Raw genomic sequence first — 17,701 nt, 5'->3', positions numbered from 1 at the left:
AAGGGTTAAAAGAACTGGCTTTCCACCAGCCTTTCTGTATGACTGATCTTGATATAACTGGCTTTCCACCAGCCTTCCTGTATGACTGATCTTGAAAGAACTGGCTTTCCATCAGCCTTCCTGTTTGACTGATCTTGATAGAACTGGCTTTCCATCAGCCTTCCTGTTTGACTGATCTTGATAGAACTGGCTTTCCATCAGCTTTCCTGTTTGACTGATCTTGATAGAAGGGTTAAAAGAACTGGCTTTCCACCAGCCTTCCTGTTTGACTTATCTTGATAGAAGGGTTAAAAGAAATGGCTTTCCACCAGCCTTCCTGTATGACTGATCTTGATAGAAGGGTTAAAAGAACTGGCTTTCCACCAGCCTTCCTGTTTGACTGATCTTGATAGAAGGGTTAAAAGAACTGGCTTTCCACCAGCCTTCCTGTTTGACTGATCTTGATAGAAGGGTTAAAGCTTATCTGCCGTAGTTTACAGGAGGGATTAGACCGCTGTGCAAGGTCACTGGACAGGTGGTTATCTCATCAACTCAGCTCTCAGTTTACATAAGAAAAAGAGGATCATGGGGGACCAATGGTCACCGATTATGCATTGTTTGTTATATAGAGGGCGCAAGTAGCTACCAGTAGTGCAGTGGGCCTTTAAAAGAACTGGCTTTCCACCAGGCTTCCTGTTTGACTGATCTTGATAGAAGGGTTAAAAGAACTGGCTTTCCACCATCCTTCCTGTATGACTGATCTTGGTAGAACTGGCTTTCCATCAGCCTTCCTGTTTGACTGATCTTGATAGAACTGGCTTTCCATCAGCCTTCCTGTTTGACTGATCTTGATAGAAGGGTTAAAAGAACTGGCTTTCCACCAGCCTTCCTGTTTGACTGATCTTGATAGAAGGGTTAAAAGAACTGGCTTTCCATCAGCCTTCCTGTTTGACTGATCTTGATAGAACTGGCTTTCCACCAGCCTTCCTGTATTACTGATCTTGATAGAAGTTGGCAAATGCATGAACGAATAAAAAGAACAGTTAGACAATTTTTTTGTAAGAAAGAAAAAAATATTTGATGGTGTTGGGGTCTTCGTAACTAACAGTGGGGTGCACACAAACATAATTGTGTAGGGATTGCTAATACAAACTGAGCAAGGAGGCAATTAGTTTGAAAGATTACATTACCCAGTACTTACAAAGAAAGTTCACAGTTGAGAGCATGGGACCAGATGTTAAGAGCTGACGGCATTATCATAACCACCATTAACCAACAGAAGACTACAAGAAGCATCATGAATAAACCAAAGTCATAAATGGCTGGAATCTGTAAAGAATAGAACAAAGACAAATTGGCAATACATGTTTACGCAGATGCATTGAACCAGGTGTTTGGTTCACAGATGAAGTAAATTTCCATAGTTTCAAGAGTAGAATTTCATAGAATAAATCTAACAAGTCAACGCAAAGCGTAGCATCCCCTCGCAGGGTACAAATGGCCTATATACGTCTGAACAAGTTACCTCCATGAACAAGTAACCTCCATTGGACTATACCTATTATATTACTAGGCAAGAAAGTTAACCACATTTTCACATACATGTATATAATTAGGTGTTTTTGCATATTTAATGAGCTATGACATTTCACCTTTGACCTACATACTCAGAAATCGAACTTAGGCCGTACATGTATTTTGATACCATGTACCTTCATATTAAATTTCATTAAAATTTGTCAAACATTACTCAAGTTATCGAATGGACACCAGATTCGCATATTTCATGAGCTATGACCTTTGATCTACATACTCGGAAATTGAACTTAGGCTGTGTTTTGATACCATGTACCTTCCTATCAAATTTCATTAAAATTTGTCAAACATTACTCAAGTTATCGAATGGAAACCAGATTCGCATATTTAATGAGCTATGACCTTTGACCTTTGACCTACATACTCCAAAATCGAACTCGGCCTGTATTTTGATATCATGTACCTTCCTATCAAATTTCATATCAAATTTCGTTAAAATCTGTCAATCAGATTTATGTAAGGTATATTATTCATTCCAAGAACGTGTACCGGTAGTTGAAATTGCTTATGTGATCTAACAGAGTGAAATATGAAGCTAATAGCAATTGTAGTCATCAAAACTCCTTAGAAAATTCACTTAGAAACATACTCTTTATTGCATGTTATGAACAACAGTGTGAAATGTATGCTATGGTTTGTTTCGGATGTTTCACAATGTTAACATTTCAATGAGATCATCAATTTCTACAAACTCTACAATATAGATGTTCAATCAGCTTGCTTATGTTCTTTGCCTTCAACTATATAGTTAGTCATTCAATAATATCACTAACACATACATATGTAAGCAAAACATTGAAGAAGAAAAAAATTTAAACTATAAAAAAGTACCCTCAGTCATGTAAGTAAAAAGAAATAAGTAAATCCTAATTTATGTACATCTCGAGAATGAGACATTTTAGATGTATTTTTAATTTTTGTATGTTTTAGGGTATAATACTACTGAAGTAACCAGGGATGGATCCAGGGGGGACACAGGAGGCACGTGCACCCCCGGGCCCCCCCCCCCCTTTCAGCGGCTGGCTGAGTCGTGATTTTTTTTGGGACCCAAAAATAATAAATATATATATGTCCCCCCCCCCCCCCCCCCCCGGGAAGAAAATCTGGATCCGCCCCTGAGTAACAATCATCCTTTACCACTATTTGTAGTAGGAGGCTGTTTCAAACGACAACATTTTTTAATGCTCTTAAATAAGTATTTATTTATTTATTTACTTGATGACCGATTGATGAATAGATGGATTGATTGGTTTGTTGGTTGATTGGTTGATACATGTAGATCTTAACTCTTGCTGTGCTGATATCACAGGTGACAAACAATATACAGTGTAGGTTAAACATGTACCGTATTTGTCGGCGATAAGGCCGCAGTGCCGCACCCCCACCTTTGACATTTCGTAGAGGAAAAAAAAAACCCAAATCAAACGGACAGCCCATTTATATTTCACACTAGCTTATACATTTTGTTTGTATGCAAACATTTGAGGAAGATACTACATGTATGTTTAGGATCATTAAATAGGGTATTGATGGTAATCTTTTTCTTTTATACCGGTACATGTATGTACCTTCTACACAGATTAGTTACGTGTACTGAGTGCCCCTTTTAAAAGGTATTTTCAAATGAAAATCCATATTTCCCATAAATTTTTAGAAGAACATTTTAATTTGCTTGATTTTATCAACTTTATATACCTGTATCATACCCGTATCATGTACATGTACACTGGGTAATGCTTAAGTGGGTGATTTTGAGCTTTTGTAACCTACCATCCAATGACCATCCAATCTTTGGTTATATGACGTAATTTGGAACAACCTCTGTAAAAATGAAAACCTGATGATTTGCAAACACACAGCAATGTAAATAGCAAGAGGAGAGGTTGAAAAATTGAAATTTGCTTTTCTCACATCTATCTTTGCCCCTCATTTTAACTAGTTAAAGTATGAAAATGTCTGTTAACAGTTGAATGTAACATCCGAAACATGCCAACAGCATACCAGAAAGTGCTGTTAAAATGGCTGAATATTTTTTATGAGTCCCTTTTATTGAGATTTTTTCTGATAAATTACAGATATACTAAAGCAGCCAGCCATGCCTTGCATCACAATGTGTGGCTTCAATATTTTATGTTTTATAAGTCAATTTTGCAGAAAATTCAGATATTTTACGTAAAATTTGATTTTTTGCATCATATTTCTTCATATTTTTATATTTAGATCTAAATGAAATTATCAAAAAAGTGTTTTTAACAGGAGTGTGCATTGTGAAATGGTAACTTGCACATATGATCAAAAATTAGTTGAAATTTGCAAACTACTGTATGTGTTAACAATCAAATAGTGTAACGTCCGAAACACCCTTTTTGAGCTTACACAAAATTATTGGATTTGAAAGACCTGATTTGTGTTTTGACTTGTGTTAAGACTTATAATAACTTATTTCATAATGATTTATTCACTCCAGATACCCTCAAATATGGATTATCATCATTTATTTGGTATTTTTTGTTTCGGACGTTACATTTGTTTCGGACGTTAAAACTGTTAACGGAAAATTGGTTTTAACTATAAAATAGTATTGTAATGATGTATTGCAAATTTCTTTTTTTTGGTGGGTAGCCGCCATGAAATGTTAACAAAATGTTTCGAAAGATAGGTCCTGCAGTTCATATATTTTCTGCTACTTCAAATTGAAAGTTGTTTCGGACGTTAAAAAATTGTTTACGGCGGGAAAATGAGACAACTTTTTAAAATTTTGAGTATATTTCTAATATAAGCGCTACTACAATTAAGTTATATTTTATTTTAATTTAATGACTTGGAGTAACTAATAAGCATATTCAAACCATAAACAATCTCATTAATTTATTGTTCTTAGTGGGTTAAATGAGGGTCTACATTGTTTACGGAAAATGTAACGTCCGAAACACCATTTTCAATTGCACTGTTCCATCAAAATACAGGAGTTAATTCAGATTACTGTTAACTTTCTTTAAGATCCACCCATGCTCATTAATCATCAATAGAAAAAAAACATATTGTTTGTGGGTATATATTTTTTTCGGCTTCAACCAAAAAGGTATGTCAATTTTGTTACAAAATTCCGTAAACAATTGGCTGTTCAGGGATACCTCATGCACATAAAGCAATGTTGAAAATTGTTCATTAAGCTATGGGAGGTCAATCTAGGTCCATGCTACAACAAAAATTGTAATTGATTTCTAATTCTTTATCTTTGAAAAGTTTCAGGCTCTCAAAGGGCCATTTAGCTATTTGGTCATAGTTTTAAAAAAAACCAGTGCCATATCCCCTCCGACTTCGTCGGCGAGGGGATAAAAAGCAGATAGGTGGATATATATATATATAGAGAGAGAGATAGAGAGACAGAGACAAAGAGAGAGAAAGATAGAAAGAAAAAAACATGCAAAAACCAGTACAGCAGCACACATACCTGTGAGGCCATGTTGGCTCCAAATGCCCCTGCTGTTGTGATGGAGGTAAAAAAAGTGGCACCCCCCGCTGTAGTAATGGTATGAGCCATTCTGAGGGCAGGATCTTTGATGGAGTCAGCTTGACGAAATGTGTTGACAAATACAAACACATCATCTACACCTGAAAGAGAATGGAATAGGATGATACCAAAAATGCAGTAATTATGATATGATTTAATTTGATTTTATATGATTTGTTTTGAGTTCAAACAGGGAAGCCTCATCTGCGAATGAAATAGTATTCTTCTTAGGGGAGCTTGAGTTACCTAATCTTAACCTCAGATTTACTCATTTTGTCCTCAGCTTCTTTTCTCCAACAAACTCATCATTCTCTGGTTATTTTTCAAAAACATGACAATCACTATCATTTTATAATAATACAAATATAGTATCAGTAATGGGAACATATTTGTATAGTTTCAAAAGAGGGAGGATAGCACAATTTTCCTCAGAATTAGATTTTAGCATTATTCAATCTTCCATGCACCAAACTCACTTCATGTACTTGAGAACCCAGCATAAACACACTGCGTAAATAATCAAGTGCATGACCAAAGCAAAAATAAAATCAATTTTGTTGTTTGAGTTAAAACACTGGTAAAGACATTGACATTTTGATAAAATAATGAACATTCAGCAGAAGTTAAACAATATTTTAATTTCTAAGAATAACAATAATTAAAAAATGTCTTGTATAGCGCATATTACATTATGATAACGTCCCTACGTGCTTCCAAGGAAGTTCCGATATTATTACCCTGGATTTAGCTATGGTAGCCGTAATCATTGCGCAGAGCATTTCAAGGAATTATCCTGCCAGGTAGCAATTTAACACCTGGGAGGAGAGTGGGAGATGTTGATTAAGGTCTTGCTAAAAGATGTGAGTGACAGGCTGAGATCCAAACCCTCAACCCTTGAGTTGAAAGTCGAGTGAATGAACCGCTATACCATGACAATTCCCTTGAATTTTGATTTCATTATGGCAATATAAGCTCACAATCATGATACAGTTTATGCGAGTTCAAATAAGCGCCCGGACATCAATTATATACAATGACATACCAGTAAATTGTATCAAATAACAGAAAGACAAGTAACTAGAGATTCATAGCATTAGCAAAGGGCAAAGAGGAGGCAAAGGATATATTATGAAAAGCCTCATATCTCCGCATGGACAAGCCAACTGTTTAGAACTTTACTTAAAGCCATAATCAGTAGCTTTGGTCCTTGTACAGCCAGCTTACATCGAAAGGGTGCGGTGCGGTGTGGTGAGTTCAACGCACCCATTCGATAAAAGGCCCCCCGCATTTTTCGAAAGGGTGCGTTGAGAACGGAGGACCGTCTTAGCACACCGTTTCGAGAAAAGAGGGGGGTCTTTTCTCGAAAGGGTGCATCGACTAGTCTTTCACATCAGTCGTTTAAAATGTTTAAGGAATAGAAATGTCGTTTTATAAATTGAAATAATCAAAATTGAAACTACTTTTTGCGTAGTCTTGCAGATCAGGCATTTATAAGGATTAAATCAGTTAATAAAAAGAAACACCGTCGCCGTCACCGGAAAAGCGGCGCCTATGTCTCGCTTTTTGCTACGCAGGCGAGACAAAAATCAAGTCCATTCTATGAAACAGATGATACCCAGTTTGAATTTGTGGGTCGGTGGAATTGTGTGCATGCTCAAAGTTACTTTGTGCTCACATTTCCTACAGACCCACTTATTTGTATAATATCAACCAATGCAAGGACATTTATATCATTAAAGAAACAATAAAACAACATTTTTCTGTTCCATTAAAATTCATTAGGGCAAGACATAAATCTCATGTTACCTAAGTGTACAGGATTGTCCTTGAAATAATGGCAGAAAATATGATGACTAGAATAAAAGGGTGCTTTCTGTGTTCATGGTTGCATTGTGCATCTATTTTTCAATGCATGACCGAAGAAAATGTACAGAGTGAAAAGAAGGTTTGACCTACTAAAAAGGGGGAAGAAAAAAAAAGGATCAACTTAGCCAATAAAAATTCCTGTCCTGAGTGAGTTGAAACACGATGATTGCAATCTTCCACTTACCTATTCCAATGATCACAAAGACAGAGACAACGTTGAGGAGGCCGAGTGCCTCAATACCAAAGAAGACATGGTAGCAGAAGTAGGCCAGACAGAAGCTGTATATGATACTCAGAAGGCCACAGATCGTCAGCCAGAGAGAGAAGGATGTGAAGACAAATAGGAGAACAAAGATGGCGACAAAGGTCGGGATGGAGAGGAGGATGTCATGGTAGATGGTCATCGAAACCTCCTGATCAAAGATCTCTGTACCACCGTACAGGACATCTACTTTGCTGCATAATGGAAATAATTTAAGGGAACAAAGATCTATCACTAGTATTTATCTCATTTGAAGTATTAATCCATATTGAATACAATTAATAGGCATTTTGCATAATCATTTTTTTAACATTGTTTATCTAAATCATTAATAGTACATTTGCCTAGACTATTCTATTTCATTCGAATGTGAATTATTACCCAGGCTTTTAATTCTGACAGCCTCATTCAGTGCATACATTTCATGGAATAAATCCTGCCAGATCACACTTACTATATCTGGGTTAAGAATCGATCAGTGTGCATGAATTGAAATGCTTCAAATTCTAACTTGTTTTGTACCACACATTGTAGGATACATCTATCAATATTTAAAACAAGTTCATGTTCACCACAAAATTCTCAACTGTGCAATTAAATGTTCTGATTAGATAGGCCATTCATGCTTTGCATAGGAATACAGGAATGCTGTGTCAATTACAAAACAAAGCAAACCAACAGCAACAACAGTACTTACTCTGTAGACTTTGTGTCCAGGAGTTTGATGTAAGTAAAGATAAACTTTTTGTACTCCTCATACGCTTGCGATCTTGTCATATTATCATGAGGTCGTCCAAACCAGATCTACCAACAATAAAAATAAATAATAATACTTGTAAAACTTCTAATGTTTTACAAGATGAGAAATACATGTACATATTTCTCTCAATTCAAAGGTAAAGTAGATTTCCGACAGAGGTTGTAAAAGCAAATTTGTAAGTCAAATAAATTATTTCCTCATGCATCTAAAACTTCAAAATCAATAAGAATAACATGCATATAAAAGGTTATTCGACCCATTATCTGCACTTCGATATTTGTGAGAAGAAATTATAAATAATTGTTTTTAGATCAATAGACTAAATGTATAATTGCATACTTCAGAGGAAATAAAAATCCTCTCATTACAAATGTGAGAACTGTCAATTTCGCTTAATTTTAGAACATATATTTCATTAATGAGGTTCTTTAAAATTCCAGGCATAATAATCAAATTTAAAGATCTGACAACTTCAATTTGAAGGAGAGAACTTAGTATAATTAACATGATTGCAAAAAATACAAAACTAGGAGTTAAAGGTACTATGTCCCTTTTGCAGCCAAACTCAAATTCTGTAGAACTTTGCAGGAATTATGAATATGTCATGTATGTCCTATCTGTGAAATTTAAACGTTAGTAGTGTCCTAATATTCAAATTATGCAAGGAAACCCGTTACTTGCTAGACTTCACTGTCAGAAACTATTGAGTGACCTACTGGCTTTTATTTTCTTTGGTAATAACATATATAAAATAAGCTGTAAAGGGTACATGAGCATTTGTCTACATCAATAACCCACTTCTTGTGATGGCCAAAAATTAACTGATTGAATCTTTGCGCAGCATAAAACGTATGACCATTCGGTACAATGGTCTGAAAATCAAGACTATTACTTATTGGCTCTATAGCCCTAAAGTCGATTTGACAACTAATAGTCGTTATTTTCCCACTTGAAGACATTTTCGAGTCCCACCTTTTTTAGGGAAGTTCTAAATTAGTAATATCTTTAAAATGCCGTTGGAAATTAACCTTTTCATTTTTTTGGCCTGCAAATGGGACATACCTTTAAAGAGGAAATAAAATACAATTTTCCATCTGTTGATGAGCATAAACTGTACAATGAGTTTTGTTTTACCCTGGTTATTTTTGTCATGCAAAAAGTATGAAGTATGTTTTTTATGGTATTTCCTAGAAAACTAAAAAAAAAAAAATTATTTTCTTAAAGATTTTTTTTTTTTAAATAGACAATAAACACATTTTTAGGCTAAGGATTTGGAACAAAAGATAGATGGGAAATAAGTTCAGAATTAAAAAAAGTGCAACAAATTATTTTTCTGTGGTACTAGGTTTTGACTAGTTTTAGACAATTTTATTTTGAGTAGGGCTATTTTCCAAAAGAATTTGAACAATTAGCTTAATAGTCAAGTATTTGGAGCACAAATATAATTAAATCATTTTAATACATAAATCTTCTAATAACAAAAAGCAATTTAAATCCACATTCTTCCCTATATAAATGAGTAAGTATACATGTATGTAGAGCCTATTTTGAGGAACAAGTTTGGCTTATGATTGATCGCAAGTACATTCACTTATATTCTTATTCTTTCATTTGGTTACTTGATAATAGAGAGACATAATTCTATGAAAGAAGGCATAAAACAAAACAAAACCATAAAAATACAAATGAACAACAACAACACATTAACTGAAAGATGAAGAAGAGGAGCATGAAAGAAGAGAATGAGAAAATAAAGACTCTAACCTTTTGTCAAGTACAACAGGATTAAATAAAAAGGGGGAATGTATACATGTATGCATTAATTCTATAAAAATGCTGCTATTATCCAAAGTAACAAAATAACCATTAAATCTACATAGTCACACTCGGCGGGACTCAACAGCAAACCACGTGATCCACAGTCCGGAGATGTATCCACTGTACCATAACACCTCCAAATATATTTGAATAAATAATAAATACATATATATAAATTAGAAGGGAATAAGGCAAAATTGGAAATAATGATAATTTTCAAATTTCCTACCTCTGTTCGTATGAACTTTGACCTGCGGGTAGTGCTGTTCATGTGTGTATCTACAAACCAGTAGAACGTCTGATGATTCATCGCCATTTTAAGTGTACCATTGATATCTGCTAACTCAGTACCCATACCATCATAGCGAATCTGAAACACAATATAAAAGTCATGACACAAACTGACGTGTTCACTCACATTTATACAGTGAAACTTGTATACATAAAAATCAATGATTATAAATATACAATATTCAGAAAATAGTATCAATTCTTCAAAGTTCATAAAAGATTTTGTGAAATGTCATGCACGCAATATGATACAAATCATAAAACCTTTGCAAAGGGGTTTGGGGGATAAAAAAGGAAATTAATAGGATAAAAATGTATAAAGCAATTGATAAATAGTCAGGCAATGACGTCACAAGCTGATAACCAAATTGGCAATTTGAGAAGTGATTTCTATTGTTCTATAGTTTTTTATAGTTTTTCAAAAATTCATAACTTCCTTATAAGTTATCCGATTTTACTTAAATTTTGTTTGCTCTGTTTCTCTTGTTTTTCTGCATCTGTTAAAAGCAAATTTTTTTTGAAATGGACTTAGCCTTTAAAGTTACAGACATATTGCCTCTTGCTCCTCTGCACTACGACAAACCGGACCTTTCACAAATGTATTGATATTATGTTGAATAGTCTTGATGACTTAATGAACAAAAACTTATTATTTCATGTATTTGAATTGCGTGGTGCTCCACAGCAACTACAGTTGTATTGGTCCATGCAAAAAGGACCTTCCATAATTTATTGATATTATTTTGATGAGTTTCGATATGTCAATGGACAAAAAATGTACTTTTCAAGGTGGGTGAGGTAAATGGTATACGTATCTAATATTATAGTAAATTATTGGTGAATAGGTTTAGGATGAAAAAGTATTTTTCAAAAAATACAGATGCAGTGCATCCTTCTGTGGTCAGTAAATTTATATTTGAATGTCATATAGAAAAATAATTATCATTGGTGATTTTAATATTAATTTATTTTGTCATGATCACGATAACTCTGTTGATCATTTTGTTGATACTTTAAGTACATTCTCTTTGATTCCTTTGATTAATAAACCAACTAGAGTAGCAGAAAACTCACAAACCTTAATTGACAATATTCTTACCAATTTGCACCCTATTCCCACTGCTGGTAAAATAGTAACTGATTTGTCAGATCATTTCCCTATATTTACTAGATCATCTTTATCATTAAGGAGTTCTTGCAATGCATCCTATAAAAAGTTAATACAGAAATTGACTCAATGAAATATTGCACAATTTAAGAGAGAATTAGAAACTGTTGAATGGAATAAGATTTATGTGAAACAGATGTTGATAAGTCTTTTGATAACTTCATGTATATATAATGTATTTTATGACAGATGCTTGCCCTTGGTGCAAAGATGTAAGCAAGAATATGAAAGAGTACCTTGAATGCCATGGGTTACTAAGTCTTTACGTATGTCAATAAATCTTTAAAAATTATTTGTTTTGTAGATACAAAGCAAACTGGTGAATCTGAGTTAAAGTATAGTTAAAGTATACTATAGTATACTATAGTGTAGATACAGAAATGTACTGACTTCTGCTCTGCACCAAGCAAAGAAAGACTATTATCATTTTCAATCCCAGTCTATGTGTAAATTATTATATCTATCCGGACTGGATAGATATCGCGTAGTCCATCTTTCTGTGTACAGTGCTTGTAACTTTACCAAGACTGGGCCAAATTTCTTATCATTTTGATGATTCCAGAACCTTGCAGTACACACCAATACTTTATATGCTAGATGATCAACCTTTCTGATCAATTCCACAACGTTATTTGAAATGTCTTAAAAACCAATCCTAAACTACAGAGTATTACAAATCTCGTGTGGGAGGATGGTCTTTTTGAAGACAAGAAACTTATGTGTGAACTGTGAAGCATTTAATAAATATTTTTCTAACATTGGTGCTTCTCTGTCTAGCTCCATACCTGATATACAGTGCGTCCCCAAAAAAACTATACACTTTTGAAATGGCTGCCAAATAAAAAATATAATATTCTATTTCTTGGGGGAAAAGTTTTATATGTATGGAAAGCTCATAAACTCAACTTTCATATGACACAAAAAAGTCTGAAAATAATTCATGCTTGGGTGAGCACTGCTCACTTTTGTAAAGGGTATGGAAATTAGGTTGCGCAGGAATTAGCTTTCCAATTTGTGAGAGGTAAATCCTTTGGAGCATACAAAATTGAGGGTGATATGATACATTCATGATTTGCTGAGTGAATTTCATGGTTTATTAAAACCAAAGACAACTTCTCCCTAGGATAGTTGTCCGAGGGGGGGGGGGGTATATTTTCTAGACGATGGTTGTTGTAGGGGGTAGTTGTCTGGGGGTAGCTGTCCAGCAGGTAGTTGTCCTAGGGGGTAGTTGTCTGGGGGGTAGTTGTCTGGGGGATAGTTGTCCGGGGGGGGGGGGGGGGGGGGGGTAGCTGTCCTAGAGGGTGGTTGCCCTAGGGGGTAGTTGTCCTAGAGGTAGTTGACTTTGAGTGGGTATCAGGCAGTCTTTAAGCTGACGTTTCGTCTGCTATACACCTACAGTGAAATGTGATTTAATTTGCTGTAGTACGTATTTTATAGTTATCATCAAATTATCCTTTGTATTAACATGCTCAGGCTGACATTTCCTGCATACATGTACATAATGTAGATGTTTAAGGTATATTTTTTTTCCTCTGTGAACACGCGTTCAGTTCACGATACAGAGTGTTTAATTGCCATTCTTACTCATAATAGCCACCTTTTGCCATTCTAACTCATAATAGCCACCTTTTAAAATAAGTGATAGATCTGACATTTATTTACATTCAGTATTGTAGGTAACTGGTTTAGCTTTGTTTGTCCCCCCCCCCCCTGTATTGTACATTTATTCACCTTCCCCTATTCTTTACTATTCACTTATCATCATTCTGCTCCTTTTTTAAAATCTACCCTATTCTATAATTTAGTGATAGATCTTATATTTATTTATATTCAGTAAAGGTAAATAGATTAGTATTGTTAGCCCCCCCCCCCCCTGTATTGTACATTTATTCACATTTCCCATTCCCGTTATTTCTATTACTTCTTTTTAAATCTTTTTTGTTGTTGTTGTTGTAAAGGTGATCTGTGTTTAACTAGATGTGCGTTTTTACAGACCCCCTCTTTTTCACATTTTCAATGTCTTTATAACTTTCTTGTTACTGTTCATCAATTTATTCTTGTTGACGATGAACTTCTTGTTACTAGGGCTGCGACGAGTCGTCAAATGCTCGAGTGCCCGCACTGTTGACAACTACTCAAGTACGATTTCTCTTACCGGTACTCAAATATTCGGCCGCAAAAAAAAAAATCCAGGCCGACGCTTACCCGTGCCAGGGAGAGCGGCGGCCGCTGGCACGGTGTTGTCGGTAAAAATGTTTCCCAACTCAAGCACCTTAAAACTGGGACCAAATGTCCTGATTTCTGTTTGGACTTGGAGGAAAATGGATTATTCTGCCATCTTTGGTTTTTAAAACAGCATTGTTTACTGTTATTAGTATTATTAAATCGGCGCCTTCAACTGCAACTCGAGGTAAAATTGCATGCATTTTCAGCGACAGAGCTGAGATACTGCTCCAGTGGTATGGTAGTGGCAACCAAAAAAAATAAAAAATAATAATAATAAAAAATTTAAAAAAAATCAAAAAAAATTATAAAAAAACATGGCGTACAAATATTCGAGTATTCGCTTGTAAGCCTGGGAGTGTACTCGGGTACCTCATTAAACTGTTGTGCACAGCCTTAGTTGTTACTGTTCGTGAATGTATTGTTTTCATGTCAGTGGAAAGAAAGAAAGGAATCTTGAATCTCTTGAATCTAATCAACAGCCTTGGAGCTGTATATTGAATTACAATGTAGCTTCATGTGGTTGTATATTCATCAAGGTTAAATACCCAATGGTGCATTTGATTACCATGTTTCGAAGTCTTTCCCTTCAAGGTGAGATATTATCATTCATTAGTCCTGTTTCGATAAATACAACAATGTACAAGAGTGAGCAGAGGTATTGTTTTTTTTTTTTGTTGACTTCGGTATAGATTATAAAACTTTAAATTTCTAAACTATTTTATTATATCAAACACTCACCATGTCACCAACTTGAGTGGGGAAGAAGTACGTCATGAGAGAGTTTGGAGGTAGACAGTGGCCAAACCTGGCTAATGCTGGATCATCAATAGAATGGGAAGACCGGGAACAGAATCGTGTAAAGCCTGGCTGCTTCATGATGTCCATCTCAATGTCATGGATCGTCTGAAGTCGCTCAGGTGTGAAGATGTTCTCGTCCTCCCCCTTTGCCATGTAGACCAGCTGCAGACGCCAGGAGTGGGCCTGGGGCACGAGTCCTGCAGAACGCCTCTTGATGCTGTGCCCCTGTGTGTCTTCTTTCACTGTGCTGGAGTTGCTTACACTTGAGCTACGTTTATTTGCGCTGTTTGTGTTTTGGTTGGCACTGTGAACTTGAAGTTTTTTATCCTTTTGCACGAGTTGGTTATTGTCTTTGATGAGTTGTTGATTGCGATGCACTAATTTCTTGTTGATATTCAAGAGATGATCAGAATGGATGGGATTGAATGAATTCTCTGGAAGGTCGACCCCTGCCTCTTTGCGATAGCTCAGCTTTGTCTTGATATGTCTCTTGTGGACATTGCTCATGTGCTTGAAATCGATTTCATATTCCTTGATGGTAGAATCTTTCAAGTCCAATTCACCTAATCTAGCCGGAGGCTCAAACGTGCTTCGCCTAGGTCTCTTCGGAACGTGGTTATCCTTCTGAGCTAATTCGAGCATCTCACGTTTGAGAGTGGACAAATGATTAGGAATCTGAAATGCGTTGAGTGACTTGTCCCATTGAGGCGAGGGTTTGACAACCATAACAGCCAGTGTCCCTAAGAGAAAAGATACTGCACTTACAGTGACAAGAGTACCCACACTGAAGGGTACGTTGGAGATGATCTTGCCTATCCTCAGCATGAAGGGGTGCACCTTCACATCTTTACTCTCAGAGAAAGTACACGAATCTGACCTGGAGCGTAGAGCATCCAACACCTCATTGGCGGCATTGCTGTTCTGCAAGCCATCTCCACTTCCAGAGAGATCTGAAGAACTAGAGTTTGAGGAGGATGACGAGGAGGAGGAAGCGACTGCTAGGTCACTCAAATCACAAGGTCTTTGGACATTAGCAGCATAAAATGTTACTTCATCATCTCCTTCCCAATGGTCAATGTGCGGCTTGAATCTCAGTTGACCAACCATTTTGACTTCTATTGTGTCTCAGACTTGCATTGGTTATTCTCAAGGAAGACTGGTGCTCAACTACTGCACTGCCCTGAGGACAAGATGCCCTCTTTTCTCCCTCAAGACATCTACAGCTCTAACACATCCTGTATCCTAACATTTTCCCAGGACATCAAATAATCATGTATTAACAAGCGCAAAAAGGGAAAGACTTGATTGTTATTTGGTGCATCAATACTGATTCTACAAATCTGGAAGTAACTAACATTCAAAGTAACAGAAGGTTAAATTAAAAAAATCCTGTCCAGCAGTATAGGTAAATTCTTACAAAAGAAAAGATCTACCAGTATTGAACTGTACAACTGCTGTTCATGGTTCTTTCTTGTTGCATTACTATTTGCTGCAATACTGCAGTGAACACTGGCTTTGGAGTGGTATCAGCGACAGAAAAATCAGGTTCCTTGATTCTCTGGAGAAGATGCAACATCTGCCCTTCCGCTGTCTTAGACTTGATACAGTATGATCATCATCAAAGTGTGATTGGTCTTTACATGTACTTCAGCATCAGCACCTCTTCTCAGACAAATAGACGACTGTTTTAAGCATCCATGCTGCTGGTCTTCTTTACCTTTAAAAGAAAATAAAACAACATGCGAGTCACAGAGATTTGTGAAACATCATCTGCTGAAAGACAGAAGAGTGTTAACCCTACATGTATGAACATGTCTACAAGTTCATCTCCTTTGGCAGATGATACGCTGAACATGAATTACATACAAATTTGTTTCCAAATAAGAAAGATAATATTGAAATGCCAATATTTTTATGGACATACTGTATGGTACACCCAAAAATTGCAAAAATCCCCTTCAGTTACTCAAATATTGTAAAATGTTGGACATATCTGGTTGAGTTGTAAATATGTAAATAACACAAGACAAACATTACAAGCTGTTTAATAGAAATCTCCAGATGCACCTGAAGCAAATAGTGTGGTTATATATGTAATGCAGGCCTACAATCTGTGGTGTAGCTATATTTACAGTGGGAGAACATGCCCATGGAATTAAATGGCAAAGGAACGAGAGAGAGAGAGAGAGAGAGAGAGAGAGAGGGGGGAGGGGGAGAGAGTGAGGGAGAGATACAGAGAGAAACATACAGAGAAAAGAGAAAATAAGGAAAATGAGAGGAAGAGGGAAATGGGGAAGGGGAAATAAATAAGATGAAACAACTGCCTCTTGAATCTTCCCTCTAAACAATAGGCTTGTTAGTTAACATTTCATCAGATACCAAGCAAGATCTGCATCATGTACATGTAGCTATAGTGCCCTTTCCCTGTCTGGATTCACACTATGCCAATATATATGTACTGAAGGCCTAATGCAAAGAGCTATATTGATTTAGACATTAGGGCCATTTACACTTCCATCCAAACACGCCCCACAATGCCAAACCGTCATGTTTCAGTGATGTTTCCAAGGCAACTACGCTTTACCAGCAAAAATACCAAGCCCGAAACATTCCAAACCGGAGTGTGATTTTTTGGCGTGTTTTGTGAGTATAAACGTTTTCAGCTGAAATATCGCAATGTATGTCACATGAATTTAGGAGCTGGGCTAGCGTTCATCCTTGAAGCCTTATTTGCATAAAGTAAATGACAGAGTCTCAGCTAGCTAAACTGTAAAATATCGCTTTAGAATCCACTAAATGAAATGAAATGATTGAAATGTCAAATGGAAGAAGAAGAGTTGTTTTAACTCATATTATTGCAATTAGTTGTCAAACCATGTTCAATATTAAAAAACAGAGGGAAACTAAGAGCAATTTTTTAGCAGTATTTTTCATATTTTCAATCAAGTTCACTGGACTGCAGCAGCCACAGCGTAAAAACAGCTGATCGAGACGCATTTTGCATGGGGAAGACCGCACATGCGCATTACCAACCAAAACAAGCCAAAACATCACTGAGCTTTTCAGTCGGTAATGTTTCAGCACAAGTGTAAACTGGAGCATAAAACAATTTTTTTTAATGAGGTATTTGACAGTATAAATGCGCCTACTGATGCAATTACCAGGACTTCTCCAATGGATGAAAGAGTCTGCATAATTCATGCATGATTTGAATTTGCCATGGATGCGTGAACGATATGTAGAAGCACTTCTATCCAGTGAGAAGGCTGAAAGATGGTGATGTTTACAGCAATTATATACAGTCAGATCTGTCTTACCCTGAGTTCAGCCAACCAATTTCCTTGTTTAGCTATACAAAAATTGTAGGATAAGTAATAACAATTTAGTAGTCTAAACGTTGTATAACGAAATGTCGCATAAAGA

The 17,701-nt window shown here is 36.0% G+C and overlaps 1 protein-coding gene across 2 annotated transcripts in view; it reads right to left on the bottom strand.

Moving 5' to 3' along the window:
- The window catches only part of LOC115918699 (protein dispatched homolog 3-like), a 31,746-nt gene extending 15,759 nt beyond the window's left edge, over positions 1-15,987 (bottom strand). For both annotated transcript variants that reach the window (XM_030987202.1, XM_030987203.1), the window contains exons 1-6: positions 14,219-15,987; positions 10,025-10,165; positions 7,915-8,021; positions 7,140-7,411; positions 5,030-5,190; positions 1,181-1,308 (exon numbers count right to left, since the gene is read on the bottom strand). In XM_030987202.1, coding sequence (XP_030843062.1) covers positions 1,181-1,308; positions 5,030-5,190; positions 7,140-7,411; positions 7,915-8,021; positions 10,025-10,165; positions 14,219-15,385 — 1,976 coding nt within the window. In that variant the 5' untranslated portion in view covers positions 15,386-15,987. The remainder of the gene's footprint in view (positions 1-1,180; positions 1,309-5,029; positions 5,191-7,139; positions 7,412-7,914; positions 8,022-10,024; positions 10,166-14,218) is intronic.
- Positions 15,988-17,701: the final 1,714 nt, after the last annotated feature.

The sequence above is a fragment of the Strongylocentrotus purpuratus genome, unplaced genomic scaffold (assembly GCF_000002235.5).
Source record: "Strongylocentrotus purpuratus isolate Spur 01 unplaced genomic scaffold, Spur_5.0 spur5_scaffold_16, whole genome shotgun sequence".
In the NCBI taxonomy this organism is placed as follows: domain Eukaryota; kingdom Metazoa; phylum Echinodermata; class Echinoidea; order Camarodonta; family Strongylocentrotidae; genus Strongylocentrotus; species Strongylocentrotus purpuratus.
Note: the sequence above shows the minus strand (reverse complement) of the source record. Positions and strands in the feature narration are given on the sequence as shown.